This window comes from Crinia signifera, chromosome 11, assembly GCF_055691185.1.
Source record: "Crinia signifera chromosome 11, ASM5569118v1, whole genome shotgun sequence".
Lineage (NCBI taxonomy): Eukaryota > Metazoa > Chordata > Amphibia > Anura > Myobatrachidae > Crinia > Crinia signifera.
Genome location: NC_139227.1, coordinates 77,355,805 through 77,374,506, shown reverse-complemented (window position 1 = coordinate 77,374,506; position 18,702 = coordinate 77,355,805). Strand labels below are relative to the sequence as shown.

The window sequence follows — 18,702 nt, the reverse complement described above, 5'->3', positions numbered from 1 at the left end:
GGAGCTTAGGAGTAGCAGCGTTGGGCTGCCACGGAGTCAGCGTAGGACGCTGATAATGTACATTACAGAAGACAGCTGGCGAGCTGCTAGGATTAAAACAGGCGCCACGCTGATAACGTAGCTTAAGGCAGTCTGGCAAGCTGCCAAGATTCATAGCTAGAGCGGCACACGCTGCAGCCTTGAAACTAAACAAGTACCAAAAAAAAAAAAAAACATTTCCCGTCCCAATGCACGAAGAGCCGCTTGTGTGTATACCTACAAGCGGCTCTTCCCCGATACGGAGGAAAATCAGCCGTAAGAGATGTAGCTGTCAGCCCTGATTGAGGGGAGTCCCAGTGAGTGAGAGTGACGTTACTGGGTTTCCTTCAGCTTTGGGAAAGAGCTGCCTGTGAGTATACACACAAGTAACTCTTCAAACCATGGATTACTACAAGAGAAGGGGACTGGCCTGCGGAGGAGCAGGGCAAGGTGAGTATGTATGTATGGTGCATCAATGTGCATGTATGCATGAATGATATTAAAGTTGTACTGTACTGTACTGGGTGTATGTGTGCAATTATTTGTACATTGGTCATGCTGTAGAACTACAAGTCTCAGAAGGCCCATTAAGGGAGAGGAGTATTTTGTATATAATGAACTGTGTTAAAAAGTTTGGTTTCATTTATTTTCTTTCTTCTCTCATGTGTTAGGATATTTTGAATTGATACAATATAAATAAGGAGAATTTAAAGTGCGCTACAAAGAGAAATGAGTACCACAGTATATGAGTATACATGTATTACTATGAACACTACTATAGATATCACTGTTGATATATGATTCACTAATACGAGTACTGCTATAGGACTATGAGTAGTACTAGGATGAGAACTATTCTAGCTTATATGAGCACTATTTTACCTTATATTTTTCCAATTTTTATTGAAATTGAAGCAAGTAGTCAAATGCAAATGCAAACCCAGCAAGATTTCAAAATATGCAACAGAATGTCCAAAACAACTAAACACGGCCAATGGACGGAATACAGATTGACAGAATCCCCACAACCAAATGTCAATTGACAATATACCAACACATACAGACCACCGACAATCGAAATCCTGTCAAGTAAAACACTGACACAACGCCGACAGCCAAAATAATACCGAATAGTTTTTCTTGATTTTCTCTCAAAACTGACATTCATACTTTACCATCCCAGACAGAATATAATAACGCCCCAAGCGTAGCGCTACACTTATATGGTGTCATTATAACTGTGTCGGTATTTTAATATATTCGGCATTATGACCATGTTGGTATATTGACTGTAGGCATTTCATCAGTCGGTATTATGTATGTGTCGGTATATTGACCGTAGGTATTTACACCCTGCCGGTATAACAGTGTCGGTCAAGTAATTGTCGATAACCCATACTGATCCCTGCCTTTTATCCCGAAGATGTCATTAGGTCACTTTTCCCTAGGACGAATGAGCCATTAATTATGTCACTGCTATTTGACAGCACTGATTGATTTTTATAACAAAAGAACCAGGTCACATTGCTTCAAGCGCTACATCCAGTATTCACCAGATTGACACAGCTGATCTCAACCTGAAGTGTAATTTGTTAATTAAATTCCTTTAAACACATTCAACACGTTTTTGATCAAGTTTTATTAAATCAAATAAAATAAATATTACAAATTTGTTTAATTATAATAAGCCAAACTGTCTGCCTGCAAGTGCTGCCAGATGCTTATTAGTTGCTTATAACCTCCAACATAAATCATATACTACGCACTGCACGGAAGAGGCAGACAGCCCGTGTTTCTCTGGTTGTTGCAGAATCAAAACTGCCAATGTCCTGTATGCCAGTTCCGTAACAATGGGAACGCCAATTACCCATATAAGCTGCAGATTTTCTTTAGATTTAAATGTATGAAATAGATTTAATCAAATAACTGTGCAGTACATTTCAATGAGTGAGTCATTGTATTTACAAAACAGTATTATTTATGAAAGGGTCCAACTGTTAGTGTTTTGTGAATCTATTATGTAACTCATAAAGTGGATTACAGTTTTTATTAACAGTGTCATGTTAGTTTTATTAGAAAATGTGGGTGAAGTAAAATCTACTGATTTAGTAGGGAATAAAAACAGGTACAATGAACTGTTTTCATGAAGTTGGATTTAAAGCCCCACAACCCAATTTTCACTCGTATTTCCAATATTTAAAAGCACGTATGCATGAAAACTTGCCTAAAAAAATATCACCAAAATACTCTTATTTTTTGTATATTGTGTAAAGTAAATGAGCAATTAGAAGATCATACAAATATACTCTTCCGATGTTCTCCACTGTGGATCTTTGCCATCTATGGTGAGAGTTGGTCACAGGTGAACCAACCATTTCTCAGACAACTACGATGTGGTATAACAAATCTACATCTAGGTAGGCAGTCAATAGGTTGAGAAGCATTAGGATTGCCACAAGAGCTCGACAAAAAAAAAAAGATCGACAGTGGTTTCGGTCGATATGGCAGTGGTCGACTCAACAATGGTTAACAAGTTTTTTGTTTATTCTAGATTATGTGACCACCATCCCCTTGCTTGAAGCATCACCCTGCTCGCCACGCTTCATACAAGGTGGCTCGCTGTGCTTGCCGAATGTTACGGTTTCATGTGGAGAGTAAATAAACCAAATGATGGTATAAGAGTGAAAAAAAAAATGTGTTGACAATTATCATGTCGATGTTTTGCACTTTATTGTTTTGTACTTGTGAACCTATTGACTGGCTTCCTAGACATTGCAGACTTATCATCCAGATACTTTGTAAAAATAAGTAGTAAAGAAAGATACATCTTAGCACAACAATAAATACAATAAATATGAAGTGTTATGATGAAACAAATTAAAGTTTTTAACTCCATATAACATGTTTAAAAAAAGTTTTTTTTTTTTTTTTAAGACAATCCCACCATATTCCATCAGTAGACAAGCAGTGGTCCCCTTGTCCCCTGCTTAAGAGAAGGAACACCTATGGAACAGCAGCACAGCAGGATAAACCCTACACCAGGGGAGAACACACATATTAGGATAACTCACTCAAAACTGAAAGATCTGTTTTGGATGGAAGACCTCAGTTAGAATCAATTGTCAAAGATTTACTTATCTGGTATTCCCCATTATACTGTATCTTGTATTTGCTCTGCAGTGGTCAGCTCAGTCCTGCTGGCAGTGTGCATGTACAGAATAACCCAGGTCAGCAGATGCAGGGAGTGTGCAGCAGGCATAGTGGGAATTTCTGCTTCTAGCAAACCAGCCTGTCCACACTGCAGGAATAAGCTTGGCAAAAGCCAAGCAGTGCAATCGAAGTTCCCAGAGTGCACACTGGATCATATTAACATCGGAATCCAGGTGGTGTTTTTGGCACCAAGTTTTAATTATTATAAATTAAAATAGAAGGCCGTTTTAGGAGAATAACGGTAAATCGTGCAACTGACACATTGAAAGTAAGCAAGGTCTTACCTGCAAACTATGCAGCACTATGCATTTGGAAACTAAAGGTTTATACACACTGGGGGATTTTGCCCAGCGTGTATGGACGACGATGATGGGGAAGATCGCTGGGATGAAAAACGCTCAGCACATACACACTGAGCCTTTTTTTGCCTGTTTAAGCGATTTTCCGCAGGGTGGGCGGCTTTCCATAGCAGCCTGCAATGGAAAGCCACCCACTCTGTCCCTCATCTGCTCGTAATGCCAGAAGAGGATTGGCCGGGCCAGTGATGATGCGGAAGCGCTCACCGCTGCCCCATACACACTTGGCGGCTTTCTCAAATGAATAAACTGTGCTGCTTTCGGCTCCAAGACGTCAGTTGTGTGTATGAGCCATACCAGTAGGGTTTGTAGAATGAGATCATTTCTATTTTAATATAATTGTTCACCTAACTTCCTCTCAGAATAGTGACGCTATGCTCCAGAATATTTTTACATCACGGTTACATTTCGATCCAGAGCACAAAGTTTTCAAGTTACAAAAACCATGCAACGCTTGCCCACCATGTGTATATATATATATATATATATATATATATATATATATATATATATATATATATATATATATATATATATATATATATATACTCAAATTGGGGATAATTTAGTACTTTTGAAGATGTGAGCAAATTAATGTAAAAAACACACTGGGAAATGTTGTAAGATTGTCACTAAAAACCAGACATTTACAACGAGTCATAACTCTAGTTTATGTTAAGTTAGTTATTCTCCATTTACAAATCTGAGTGTTCCTCTAAACATAGAAAACCATTACGGTTAAATGAAATTTAGAAATAAAGACTATGTATGTACACAACACATATACTGTAGAAGTGGCAGATTGCTGTTTATGTAATTTCTAAAAGGCACAAGGACCCCTTAGCCAATGCACCGGCTCTTGTATCCATAAGTCCAATCTCTTCTCCGGTCAACTAATCACACCACAGCCATCTCAAGTGGCCCAACTTACTTCTGTTTTTCACAGCGCATACATCACAGGGGCTTTGAGTAAATAATGTTGATTAAACAAGTGAGGCCATCAAATTACTGCTCTACCTGGTACATCTGGATGTCTTAGACCTTATGAGAAAGTCTGAAATTGCAACGGGGAGACAGTTCAAATCGTCTACTCTCCCCTGGAATGGTGTAGCAATCTACTCCTGCCCAACTCGAATGTGAGGGTTGAAAAGCGGGTCAAGGTTCGGGTCATTGTCAGCTGATGCTCTGCCCCATTTTGACATGAGTAAAATGAGGGTTAGAAAACCCAAGACACCGATAATTAGGATGACCAGGAACCGTTGTGTGCTGGAAGCTGGCTGGGATTTCGAGCCGGTGCGGTTGCTGTAATAAAATGGAACACATTTAATTTGGTGTAGTGGGGGATGGGTAAATGGGACTTGAATAATTTAGTAACAACTTTTTCCCTTTAAAGAGGCTTAAATGTATGATTTAGTAGTACATTACACCAGTAGCATAATCATTCCCTAATTCCTTATCGGGGGAAGAACGCCACACATTTATATGTTAATGAGAAACTACATTCCCCTCAAGCCTCTATACCAGGCATTCCACACATCAGTACTCAAGGATATTGAAGTGGAGGTGTTGCCCAAAGCGACCAATCATATTCTAGCTTTTATCTTCTAGAATGTGATAGTAAAATCCCTAACCCTAAACAGTCCTGGTTTTAGTGCTATCCACTAAAGCGCAGGTGGCTGAATTAGTACCTCAGTTATTTTGATCTAACTTGATGTGGTAAAGTCTGGATATCAGGAAAACCTGCTCTGTTAGTGTGCCTGGAGGACCGTGGTTGGGGACGCCTGCATCATTGCTACAATTACTAGTGATACCTGCAGACTATTCGGCGGGTCGGCATCACAGAGGCTTGGTACCACCTCCTCCTCCTCTTTCCAGCAGCCATCTTATTATTCAAACAGTGGCTTAAGGAGGGGGATGTACTAACATCTGCTGCCCCACATTGCCGGGTACCGTATTGTTGATAATCACATATGCACGAACACATTGCATATGCAATTATTAATGCAGGAACAGCTCTTCCGATAAGACCTGTCTTTTACGAGGCGGCTCCGGACTTCCAGGTCTGAGCCCCGGGAGTCCCTCTGAGCATGTGCAGAGTGACAGAACCGGCCACACGGGTCAGTGATGGATCCCTTAAACAGCGCTGCGGAGAGAAGCCGGTGGGCTTCTATAGCGTATACTGCTGGCTTTAGCGTATTTGAATATGCTGTAAAACCCCTTTATTTTTTTGTAACAGTGGCTATTACCATGATACCAGTTCTACCACAGGGCCAATAGAGGTCAAACATTAGCCATACATGTATACAGATTAGCAAAATACGGCGATATAACACATTACAGAACTAACCGGAGTATCCTCGCCAACCAGCTCAAAGTGGGTCTCCTCCTGTATTTGTCATCATCAAAGTCAATCAATGTGTCTTGGGAACCAGCAACATCTCGAGTGTCATACACTTTTCTAGGGGTTGAGGCTAAAAAGGAGTAAAAATCAGTTTCATCCTGAACTTTCTACTTTGTCCATTTTAACCACATCAATTGCCATGAGCATGCGATGTCTCTGTCCTTACTGCTCTGATTATGTCAATAATTGGAGGTCGCTTGTTGTGACCTATACTCTTCCCTTTCTTAAAGTAGAGGTCGCTGTTTGGGCTACAATAGTAACCTGATTGTGGTGCAATTCCGTAACCGGAATACCTGGACATCTTCAGCCAGTGATTCTCTGTGATCCAATAGTGTAGGACAGAAGTAAATAAATATCTGCTATACAAGGACCCTCAGGGATAGATGTATGAAGCAGTGATAAGGGAGGAGAAGTAATAAAGTGACTGGTACTTTATCACCGGCCAATCAGATTCTAACTGTCCCTTTTTAAACCCAGCCTGTTACTTAACAGTCAGGAGCTGATTGGCCAGACCAGACACTTTATCACTTCTCCTCCCTTATCACCGCTTCATACATCTACCCCTCAGTGTCCTGTCTAAAATAACCCGCTGTATTCCAAGATCATCCATATATTATATTAACCCTTGTGCCCCCTTGTTCAGATCTTCACATCAATCTCACCTGCATTGATGGTAACACTATCAGCTTCCGTGTCTCCAATCATCACAGCATGATCTTGTGACATCCCATGCTGTGCGGGCGAAGTGGGGGCAGAAGCATACAGATACCCTGTCTGCTGCAATGCTTCTGGGCTTTCAGATAGGTTATCAGAGGAAGCTATAAACAGAATATATAAGCACACACACGTAAACATGTAGGTATAAAACGATGATGTCACGACTCAATACAAATGTGACAAAACTCACAATTAACTACTGTCCAGTCCCTGTAATCTGTGACATCATGTTGTGTGACCGTATCTGCAGACTCCTGTTCTTCAATCTAGGCCGAAAAACAGCGTCATACAAGAGCAATACTTGTAAAGTAGCAAAGAAATCAAAGTGGAAAATGGAAAGAAGAAAAACATTAAAAGTAATGGTCCATACACACTGAGCGACGTTGCCCAGCGTGTATGCTGACCGATGAAATCGCTTTGCTGAAAAATGCTCAGTGAATACACATTGAGCTTTTTTTACCCATTTTAGTGATTTTCCTGGGCGTGAATAACTTTCCATGGCAGGACGCCAAGGAAAGCCGACCACCGCGTCGATCATCGCTGGCCCGGCCGCTAATCTGATGGTGTTACCGTATACACTGGGCGGCTTTCAAGCTGAAAGCAGCTCAAATGAGTCTACTAAGCTATTTTCAACTCAAAGTTGCCCAGTGTGTATGGGCCTTTAGGAGCACAAACTGGAATATGAAAGTTTAGGAGGATAAATGGAAAACACACAGAAGGAAATACATGATGAGAAAAAAAAAAAAACCAAGAAAGAAAGAACTCAATGTGAATGTTTTTAAATAAAGGGATAATAATATAACAGACACAATCAGTAAAAGAGAGAAGCATGGTTTTGGTACAATGCATACATACATATTCCCTGTCTATACTTAATAGTCACTTACCAAAGGGAGGCCCAGCCCAGCTCTTGCCCAGTTGACAGTAGAGAGTTTCTCCCGCAGCGTAGAGGCCACAGGGCTGACCAGATTGCTGGGGGGAAAGATGGGACCCTGGCAGCTTGGGCATTGGTAGCCAGCAGGTGCTGTGTTTGGTGGTAGCTGTGAAGCCAGGTCATTCAAACAGGACCAGTGAAATAAATCTGATGCAACACAGTAAAGAAAAATATGGAGTCAATTCCCAGAAATAAAGCAGACAACTGAATCAATCTGGGGCTTCCAAGGTTGAATTTTGTCTAACAAGAAATGCCCAATAGAAGCAAAGAAAGCAATTTGTTCTTTCTGACAAAGAGGTGCAAAATATCATACCATAACACACAAGGCGTGCAGTCTCCTTAGAGGACAAGAGAGTGTTACAGAGACGGCAGTTTGGGTTGTAATCACTGTCCTGAAGCCACTGCAGGTATGACTGGACAATACACTGAAACAGAGAGAACATCGATATTGTATACACATATGAAAAGAATGACAGCGGTAGAACATAGAAAAGAAAATTTAAAGTCACAGAACATCAGGTAACAAAAGTAAATCTTACTACACACTTCCTTTTATAAGCAAGGAGGTGCTATTAGAATTCCAACTGCCACCCACAATCCTCACCTTTGCATGATTGGCTACCAGACAATGCTCACACACATTGACACGATGTTCAAAGCAGAATAAATTTGTCACTTTCCTCTTGGGACATTTGCAGAGACCCATGATGACAGAGACACCTGCAGAAAAGATAGGGCACACACAACATTAGGACTACATGAGGAACAGCATGAACATGAGATGTTTTCCTGGCATCTACAAAGACATTCAAAAGGTATAAAACTTCAGACTGATGCCTTTGGGTTTGGAGATTTCCAGGAGTACGTCTGATGCAAGAGTGTACAGTAGATACAGTAAATCATGGAGGAGGTGGCGTTAAGCTGTGGCGCTGTTTCAGCTGGTTCTACATTAAAATTTGGTAACCCAGATGGACTGGCCAGATCAAAGTCCAGTTCTTAACCTCACTGAGAACCTATAGGAAGAATGACTGGTGCTGTCTAGACCAATTGGCCTTTCTTCAGCATCACAAGTGGTCACTATACTTAAGCTGGAATGGCAAAACATACCACCTGCTGTTGTCCAGGAACTTGTGGGCAGTTTGCCAAGAAGGGTGTCTGCAGTAATCACAACACCTGGTGGACCTACAAAGTATGGATGTAAAAAAATCATACTTGACACGTGGTCCTGCTGGCCCATTGACTTTATTCATCAGATCTTTCCAACCTGCAGGACATGTACTGCTATGCCAACAAATTAGAAGCATTCCGTTTCAGGTAATTAACCAACCTTGGAAAAAGTGGAACTGATAAGTGTAAACTAAAAATATACAGGGAGGGGACCAGCTGTTTTATTAAATTACTGAGCTCTGGTAACCAGTGTGACAGCTTGGAGACAAGGGGCCTAATTCAGCATGAATCAGCAATGTGAGAACTCGAAGAGGACTGTGAGGAGAAAGCTGCCACCCAGAAAGAAAGAGAAAACACTGCTTGCTAAATTGTGAAGGGATCGCTATAAATTGTGAAGACCCATGCTCTAAACAAACCAAAAGTTACATGTTTGGCACCACCTACAGAAGAATACATCCACAAGCGCTTGTTTCACACTGTGAATGATTCTGGTCAATCGGTTATGTGGTGGAACACATTTACTTTACATGGTTTGGGTACAATATTCATTTTAGAGTGATAATGTCCACCTTGAGACAATTATTTGGATGCCTCCAAAACTCATCAATGGCCATTGCCCACCTGGAGTGCTGCAACCTTTGTTCTGGCCTGTTGGATGATGATGATGATGATGCTGCAAATCCTTTCGTAGCGGTTAAGTAGCGGCTAACGTAACTAACGCAACAAAGATGAGGAAGTACCATTCTGGTAGCGGCTAACGTAACTGGCGTAGCAGTTGCTGCAAAGATGAGGAAGTACCATTCTGGTAGCGGCTAACGTAACTGCAGTGACGTAGCTACGTTTTGGGCGCCCTCCCCCGCCAAGCACCCCTACCCCCCCTCAATCCCCCACAGCCTTACCTATCGCGCTGGTCCCGGCGGCTCCGTTCTTCTGCGGAGGACCACCAGAAAATGGCCGCCCCCATACAGCAGACAGTTTCAGAGAACTGTGTGCTATATGGGGGCGGCCATTTTGTGGTGGTCCTCAGCAGAATGGAGCCGCCGGGACCAGCGAGATAGGTAAGTCTGCGGGGGATTGGGGGGGGGTTTAACTATAGCACCGCAGCCTCCGGCGCCCCCCACATGCACAGCGCCCCCCCCCCGTAACTGGCGTAGCTGTTGCTGCAAAGATGAGGAAGTACCATTCTGGTAGCGGCTAACGTAACTGGCGTAGCTGTTGCTGCAAAGTTGAGGAAGTACCATTCTGGTAGCGGCTAACGTAACTGGCGTAGCTGTTGCTGCAAAGTTGAGGAAGTACCATACAATCTATTTCTAGTACAGTCAAAATAGTCCATACCCAAATTCACATCGTGTGCATGCACCTTTAAACGGTGTATTTACTAAGGTGTAGATTTTTAGAAGTGGAGATGTTGCCCATAACATCCAATAAGATTCTAGTATATAATATACTGTATATAGTGATCTTTATAGCTGGGTACACACCTACAGATTTATCTGGTGATAACAAATATCTGGTAATGACAATCAACCATTTGTGCCCAAACGCTGGGAAATGGGCAAAAACAATTATTCAGAGTAAGTTTGGTAAATAAAATGGATTTAGCCAAATCTTCTGACCGACCATTGTCTTTTCTTTTTGTCAGTGTTTGGAAACCACCCAGTGACATACGTTATGTATCCGCCACACAACACATATATAACTTATCAGGGTGGCCATGTACCTACCTTCCTGCCAGGATCCCTCTTGTCTGTACTTCGCCCCGCCTTATGTGTGTATGTATAAGACGAATCTGTGCCAATAAGTTATACTCGTCCTTTTACTCTCATTGCATTTCTCTGCTCTTCCTGCCTAAGCGCTGCCTGCCACGTCTCTTCCGGGTGACACTGACAGCACCAATCTCACCGCGCAGCGTCAGGACCGTCACTTCCGCCACTCCCAACATGGCGACTGGCGAACTGATGACGCCTCACTTCCGGTTCCGGGGAGAAAGCGGGCGCGGGACGTTTGAACAATTTCCTTGGGTGTTCTCGGATTCGCCCGGGGAGAAGCTGCGGTAGCGGCGCTATAGGTTATCCGGGTGGTATGGAGATCTGTGCCGGGCATTAGGAAGTTGCTGCATTATCATCATCAGAGGCCTGTTCTGCAGCCTATCCTGTTATGTAGCAGCATTTATAGTGCACGTTGTCAGACAAATCGAGCGCGGTACCGTCACTGCTTAACGGGGAGACCGGGAGTCCGGGCCTGGAGATCCGCAGCCATGTCTGATCGGAAGAAGAGGGGCAGCAAGGGGGCCGCGGTCACCTGGAGGAGGGAAGGTGAGTACTGCGGGCATGCTACTAAGTACTAATACACTCACATCGCAGGCCGAAGCTGCCATATCGCATAATCGATTTTTAGGTCGACAAGTGAAAAAGGTTGTCCTGGAAATGGTTGACGCAGGAAAAGGTCGACATGAGTTTTATTTCAGGTTTTAGGGGTCTATGCCGACATGGACACTGTATTAGTGTACCACGTAGCTCAATGCACTCCATGTTTTGGGCACGGTGCCTCTGCGCTCAACACACTATTCACTTCTTCCTCTATGCTCGCTTGGATCATGAAGTAACAAGTCGCTTAAAAAACAAATTCATTGAACACTCGTGTTGACCAGTGACATGCCGACCCTTTGCTTGTGTCGCTCCCTATTTCTGACAGCCTTTCGAACAGATACCGGAATTGTCACATGCTACCTTCCCTGGTGGTGATTTGCAGTACAATAATTTTTCCTTCTTTTGCAGGACTCTCCACACCACCAGCCAGAAGATCTCAGAGAAACTCTGCCTCCTCAAGCAAGTCCGCAGGCAGTCCAGTACGTCACATTATAATTTGTAGACAGCATGAACGAAGCACACTAACTGCTATTGTATGTTCATGGATTTATTTTTTATCCACCCATGGTTTGGATGGCAGTGCAGGCTTACATGAATCTACAATACCGTAGCATAAATAGAGTATAATCCAAAGCCTACCACTCTTTCAAAACCTAGTGGTCCTATAGTCAGCAGTGAGTTCTATCCAAACAGCAAATCCTACCATACAATTTTCATTTGTCTGCTGTTGGAGCAGGGATTAAACTCTGACCTATTTGCCTTCCCTCTAGGCCAGGCATGTCCAAGCTATGGCCCTCCAGCTGTTGTGAAACTACACATCCCAGCATGCCTTGCCACAGTTTTGCTAATAGGTAATGCTAAAACTATGGCAAGGCATGCTGGGATGTGTAGTTTCACAACAGCTGTAGGGCCACAGTTTGGACATGCCTGCTCTAGGCTGTTTCAGCATAACCCTTTCAGGGCCAACGTCTAGTCAGGCTCAACAGCCCTAGCTCTAGTAGCAGATCCAATGGTGGGCCACTTTAAAATAAGAACATTAACATCACTCAACATTCAATGTAGACCATTTTTTAATAATAATAAAAAAAAAAAAGATAATTAATTTGAACATTTAAACCAAACTGTTTGATTATGAAAATAATAATAATAATAATAATTTGGACTGCAAAGGGTTAACATGACAAATGCACCCTGCCTGTCTGCTGCTGTCCAGCATGTATTAACAGAATGAGGAGAGCTTGGGAAAGCTGGACATCTCCATAAGTGCTGGGCAGGCCCCCAAGAGTGATAGATCAGGACTGTCACAAGGCCACTCCCCGTTTTCACAGACACATATAAGTGTCATATTAGACACCCTGCTCCTTTTTTTCAGTGAACATTAAATATGGAGCCACAGCTGACATTCTTTTAGCTCTTAATTTACTTATATTTAAGCCATTTATATAGCGCACACATACTGTATAGACTATTTGTCATTCACATCAGTCAGTTATGTTTAATCCTTTTTAATTATTTTTAAAAAATGATTATGTATCTTCCTTCAATAATAAGGAGAAATACACACACATCAGACCTTAAATGGCATTCGATAATTCTGCAATATAATATAGGTTTATGTAATGGGCTCTTTCAATTGCTCTACTTTGTATTCTAGGGATTGTGATTGTTGAAACAAAATGTAGAATTATTTTCTCCTCAAGTAAGAGCAGCACATGGTAATGAGATTCCACTGCCCACAGAATATTATTACAGTCCCAAGTCATACAGTGGGAATGTATTGCACCAGTAGCATAGTGATGGTAACAATTGTAGCTATCCCACATCTTAATGTCTGTGCACTTATACAAAAGCACAATGTTACCACATTGCTGCTACAATAGACACATTTGTACAAAGTTGCCAATTACAGATAAGGCGTTAGTAGGGGTATGGATTGTATGGTCGACACATGCATTAGGTCGACATGGGGTTTTTCACTGTTCTTTTACCTGAATGTCGACATGGACACAGTATCAAGTTCGCCGCTTCCCCTCACGTTATTCTCCCACCACGCCTACTGGATGGTAGGGCATGAAATACCGTCCGTCGGCACATGTCTACTCAAAAAACAGTGAAAAGCCCCATGTCGATCTTTTGACTGTCGACCTAATGACCTGTCAACCATGTCCCATGTTGACCTTGCAGTATGTCGACCTAGTGACGTATCCTGTTAGTAGTAGAGTTCAAAAAGCACCTTAATAGAAATTGTTAATACGTCTCATAAATATCATTGCATCCGATGATCTGCACATTGTCAGGCCTTGACAATGGCCATCCTGTAGTGAGACTCGAAAGAAGTCAAAGTGAATGAAATCCTGTCTACTTGTGTAATGTGTAGAACGGTGGATGAGTGGCTAAATAGAGCTGTCATATTGTCTGGCATTGCAGGATATGGGGTGTAACCTGCTGATGGTGAATGTGTGCTGTCTGTGGCAGAGCTCACTGTTGGATGATATCTGAGGAAGGGTGTGTGTTTTTTTTTTTTTTGGGGGGGGGGGGGGGGGGGGATTTATTTCGTAGACATATTTGAATTGAAACGTTTTTTAAAAAAAATGAGATTATCAAGTCTATTTTTCATTTTAGATACCTGTACAAGTCATGAAACGATCAATCACCGCTAAGAAAATAATGCCTAGGAAGACACTGGTAAGTATAGCCTCCTGGGGTGCTTGCTCATTAATCTGCTAATGTATCTTTCAGGAATATACCGATCATATCTCACTATACCCAGCCACATCCCCTACCTTTATAACACCCAACTATTATTTTTCATTATATAGAAGTGACATGGGCTGCAAGTATGCATTTAATAAGGGATATATTGAAGAGATCATTTACTGCTTGTACATTTCATTTAGTGCACAATTTTAGCTGAATCTTAGTAGCAAGACTAGGTGCAAAGTGGAGCACCACCTACGCAGCCTTGTGACCCCCAAATGGCTTCTTCTGGACTGACAGGAGCAGCTGGCTTCCACGTTACATGAAAAAAGGGCACAGACACATGTGTGCACAGATATAACCATCTAATGCTACATATCTTCAAAGTCCTTCCTTGAGGAGTAGTGCTATTGAATGAGCGTCCCAATTCTCATGGATCTGCCTCAGATATATGGGAAACTTCCCAAATCACAGTAGGTTGAATATTTGGATTACCTGCATGAAATAATCTCCCAAAGTTAGTGTTCCCTCTAGGCTGTTTAAGCGGGGCGCTGTGCCATGCCCGATTTTGAAAGGGCAAAATGCGCCCTGCCCCTCTGGCAGCGCCCCGCTAAAACAGCCTGTCTCCGACCCCTCTGGTGTGACCAGGGAAGCCTGGCGCCGCTGTAGATAGCGATGCCCGGCGCTTCCCCAGCAGTGTAGAGCCTTCGGGGTGGCCGGGCCCGGCCCCTACAGTGATGCCAGGGGCCGGGGCCGCCCCTTTTGTGACGTTGGCAGCCCAGGCCCGCCCAAAATAGCGACGTCAGCGAGCCTGGTCCACCCCCTTACGCTTCCCCGTGCAACGGCGCCCTGGGAGATTAAGAAAACTGAAAAGTGCAAATAACTCCTTAACCAACATGTATTTAATAAAAGACTTCACTAATATTATAACGACAAATAAAATCGCATGATGGATATATCAAAATGCAGCAGGCTGATGGTAGGCACTAAATGTTCGAGTCCTCTTACAGCGTCATGTCCAGTGGAGGAGACAAAGGATACCAGGCCAGCAGCAAACGCTTTTCGGAACAAATTCCTTTTTCAAAAGCTTTGGATACATTAAAAACTTCATGACCTTTTTTTGCACAAAGCAAAGGTCACACTGTTGGCAAGAGTATTTTTTAAATCTGACAGCCCCTCCCCCACAGTGGTCAGGCATAAAGTGATCTTGAATTCACTTCCTGATTTAAGTTGTGTGGGATGGAGTGCAGAGCTGCAGCATGAAGACACAGGATTAAGGTCCTGTTGAGGGGTTAATGTTTCTGTGTTGAATAACTATCACACATTTTTTAAATGCTTATAAATTCATATCTTCTACAAAGTGGTACTTGGGGATGGATCCTAGTAGGAGCAAGTTTGCTGTTGAAATGCTGGTAATGGCACCACAACTCTTCTCCATCCTGGCCTGGTCCTAGGCCTTGCAGGTCTTTGCACATAGCATGATGGGGATGGGAACAAAAATCTGTTAGTCTGTAAGTACAGTATATGTCTGCTCTTTATTGTGCCACAAATAGACTTGTGGCTACAGATGATTGGGGGAATTCAATTGTTCCTGAGCAGCTATTGTAATTCCCATGCTATGTTTCTTTTTTTTTTTTTGAATCGTGAATTTTTATTAAGTTTTTCATTAAACAATAAAAAATAAAATAAAACACAAGACAATACAGTAAAGCAAAGAAAACAAATAAGGTTCAAGTGTGTGTGGAATCTCTACAATCACGGCAGCAGATCATGTCATATATATTAGTAGGTAATAGCAATGACAAACATAAATAATATGATCCGTGGGAGTATCATCATGGCAAACATTAATAAGACAAGCATTGAAACAAGCCCTTATTACAGTAAATAAACCCCGTTGTATAAGGTATGACAGGCTATGTGCTAGATTCTTGAATATATAACGGAGAAGACGTCCAGGGATGCCAGACCTTTTCAAATTTAGCTGGGCATTTACGCTTCTTATACATGAATTTTTCATGTGAGATAGTAGTGTTAACAAGCGCTATCCACATTTGTATAGAGGGTGCATTAGGACTCATCCATGCCCTCGCAATACACACCCGGGCGAGCATGAAGAGATTATTCAGATAAATCCTCTGAAATTTGGGGAAAGTCTCCTCCATTCCTAACTCAAAGATAAACAGACGGGGGTCTAGGGTAGGTATTTGCACCTCTGTACCTCTGATCTTATCAAGTACCTGACTCCAGTAAATCTGTAATTGTGGACAGCTCCAGAGAAGGTGCCAGAAATTCGCCCCCTCCTCCCCGCATTTGGGACACTCACAGCTTGCAGCACCCCCCAGCTGAAGCAGCCTATGTGGGGTCCAATAGACTCGATGCAAAATATACATTTGGATCTGCTGGAATCTGGCATATGCCGTGGCTCGCCTAGGTGACCCGCACATATGTGACCAGTCCTCGTCATCCAAGGGTCCCAGATCTGCCTCCCATCTACCCCTCAGAGCATCTAGCTGGCCAACCCCGGCAAAGGTGAGGAGAATGGAGTATAGAGCAGAGACCCGTCTCCGGTCTGGGAGCTCACGGACCAGCGTGTGAACCGGGCTGTCAGCTAGGTCAGGGGCAGTACCCCTCCACTGTGTGTTTACCGCATGCCTCAACTGTAGGTATTTATAGAAAAAATGTCTTGGGATACCGTGCGAGTTTTGTATCTGTTCAAAGGAGCATAGCACACCCTCCCGATAAATGTGTCCAATTTCAGTGACCCCATACTCCACCCATTCCCTACCCGTTCCCAACTTGCAGAGTTCAGGGAAATCCCTGTTACGCCATATGGGCGATCTGGAGTCCGTGACCTGACCGCCCCTCACCACCCCCGCCGCCAACCAGACCCTACGAGCCTGCTGCAGGAGAGGGGAGAGGGTCGCCAAGGGTGCTTTGGCCAATAAAAACTGCAAGGGTGAAAAAGTCATTCCCGCCTTGGCCAGCAGTGCAGTAGGTAAATAGCCATAGTTAGCCGGCTCCACCCACTCCACCAACTGAGCGAGCTGAGTGGCCAGATAATATAGTCTCAGATCAGGCAGCGCCAGCCCCCCATCCCACCGGGACCTACACAGAGTCTTGACTGCAATACGGGCTCGCCTCCCGCCCCAGACAAAGGTAGCTATACAGCTCATAATAAGGCGAAATCTAGAGGCAGGGATATATACTGGGGAATTTTGCAAAATATACAGGAATTTGGGTTGGACAATCATTTTGACCAAATTCACCCTACCAGTAACCGATAGGGGAAGCGTCTGCCAGATCCGAGTTCGCTGTCTCAGTGCATCTATCTGCGGCATCAAGTTTAGGGTCATAAATTCCGTTGGGGAGTGGGAGACCTGGATGCCCAAGTACTTAAATTGAGTGCACCATCGAAGCGGGTAGTCATAGGCAGAGGGCTTCGGGACACCGGGCAACAAGGGAAACACCACAGATTTATCCCAATTAATGCCCACCCCAGAGAAGCGGGCAAATTCTGACATTAGAGTAAGGAGAAAGGGGAGTGTAGATGTCATGTTGGCCAGGTAAAGTATCATATCATCGGCATATAACCCAATCTTTTCCTCTCTACCCTCAATCAAGAGGCCACCCACCTGGGGGGAAGCTCTAATGTGACATGCCAGTGGTTCCACCGCGAGGGCAAATAGCAAAGGGGACAGGGGACATCCCTGCCTGGTACCCCTGCCCAGGGCAAATGAACCTGTTGTATAACCATTGATCCTAAGTCTGGCTGCCGGATTTGAATATAACAGTTTAACCCAGGCTAGAAAATTCGGCCCAATCCCAAACTTAATCAACACCGCCCATAGATAACCCCACTCCACCGAGTCAAAGGCGCGAGCTGCATCCAGGGAGACAATCACCGCATCCTCCATTCCCTCACCGGCCCACTGCAGATAGGTGAATAAGCGGCGCAGGCTAAGAGCCGTTGACCTCCCTGGCATGAAGCCGGTTTGGTCAGCATGTACGAGCTCCAACACCACCGCATTTAGCCGTGTGGCCAAAAGCTTAGCCAACACCTTGATATCTGTGGACAATAAAGATATAGGCCGGTAGGAGTCCGGATATATCGGGTCCTTCCCAGGTTTAGGAATTAGCACTATCAGAGCCTCCGACATGGACGGGGGAAGGGAGCCCTGCTGCAGAAGACAGTTAAAAAGCAGGAGTAACTTCGGGGCAAAATAACCTATGTGAGTTTTATATAGTTCGATCGGGAGTCCATCTACCCCAGGAGCTTTGGAGTTAGGGAATGATCCATGCTATGTTTCTTAATGGGTTTGTGTACCATATTGCATTTATATGCCGAAATCTGTTGTATATATGGGTAAATGGAATTTGTAAAGTGATGTGTTGTGTGCAGTAAAGGCTGAAATCTGACTACGGGGAACCTGTTTAGTGGGTAAGCCATACTGTGGGCTGGGCCAATGTGCAGCCTATCATGTTGTGAGAAATGCATGTAACATTTATGAGGTGTAGATTCCTAGTATATGGATATGCAGGATTCTTGTGACCACTGGGTCAGTCCAGCAAAACTGTCAGTGGCAGGGTCACTTTAATTGTGGACCTGTCACAAGTAATCCTATACCAGCCTGTACGGCACGGATATTGGTCAAATGGTCGACACTATGAAGGTCGATGTACATTAGGTTGGCCACTAAAGGCTGACACATGAAATATGTCGACATGATTTTTTTTTTTTTTTGTCCCGAATTGTTCAGTCAACATGGACACCGTATTGGTGTACTCCGTCCCCTTGCATGGCTTGCTGCGCTAGCCATGCTTCAGACGTGG

The 18,702-nt window shown here is 43.5% G+C and overlaps 2 protein-coding genes across 2 annotated transcripts in view; one reads left to right on the top strand and one right to left on the bottom strand.

The window, feature by feature from the left end:
• Positions 1 to 1,638: 1,638 nt before the first annotated feature.
• On the bottom strand, positions 1,639 to 10,731 carry ZFPL1 (zinc finger protein like 1). The gene is made up of 8 exons (XM_083165168.1): positions 10,528 to 10,731; positions 8,241 to 8,356; positions 7,950 to 8,061; positions 7,590 to 7,783; positions 6,893 to 6,968; positions 6,648 to 6,803; positions 5,932 to 6,055; positions 1,639 to 4,886 (listed from the first exon to the last, which is right to left on the bottom strand). The coding sequence occupies exons 2-8, from the start codon at positions 8,340 to 8,342 to the stop codon at positions 4,700 to 4,702; spliced, it is 951 nt and encodes a 316-aa protein (XP_083021294.1). The 5' UTR covers positions 8,343 to 8,356; positions 10,528 to 10,731; the 3' UTR covers positions 1,639 to 4,699.
• Positions 10,707 to 18,702, top strand: part of CDCA5 (cell division cycle associated 5) — a 21,795-nt gene continuing 13,799 nt past the window's right edge. The window contains exons 1-3 of the mRNA XM_083165169.1: positions 10,707 to 11,118; positions 11,581 to 11,651; positions 13,795 to 13,857. Coding sequence (XP_083021295.1) covers positions 11,061 to 11,118; positions 11,581 to 11,651; positions 13,795 to 13,857 — 192 coding nt within the window. The 5' untranslated portion in view covers positions 10,707 to 11,060. The remainder of the gene's footprint in view (positions 11,119 to 11,580; positions 11,652 to 13,794; positions 13,858 to 18,702) is intronic.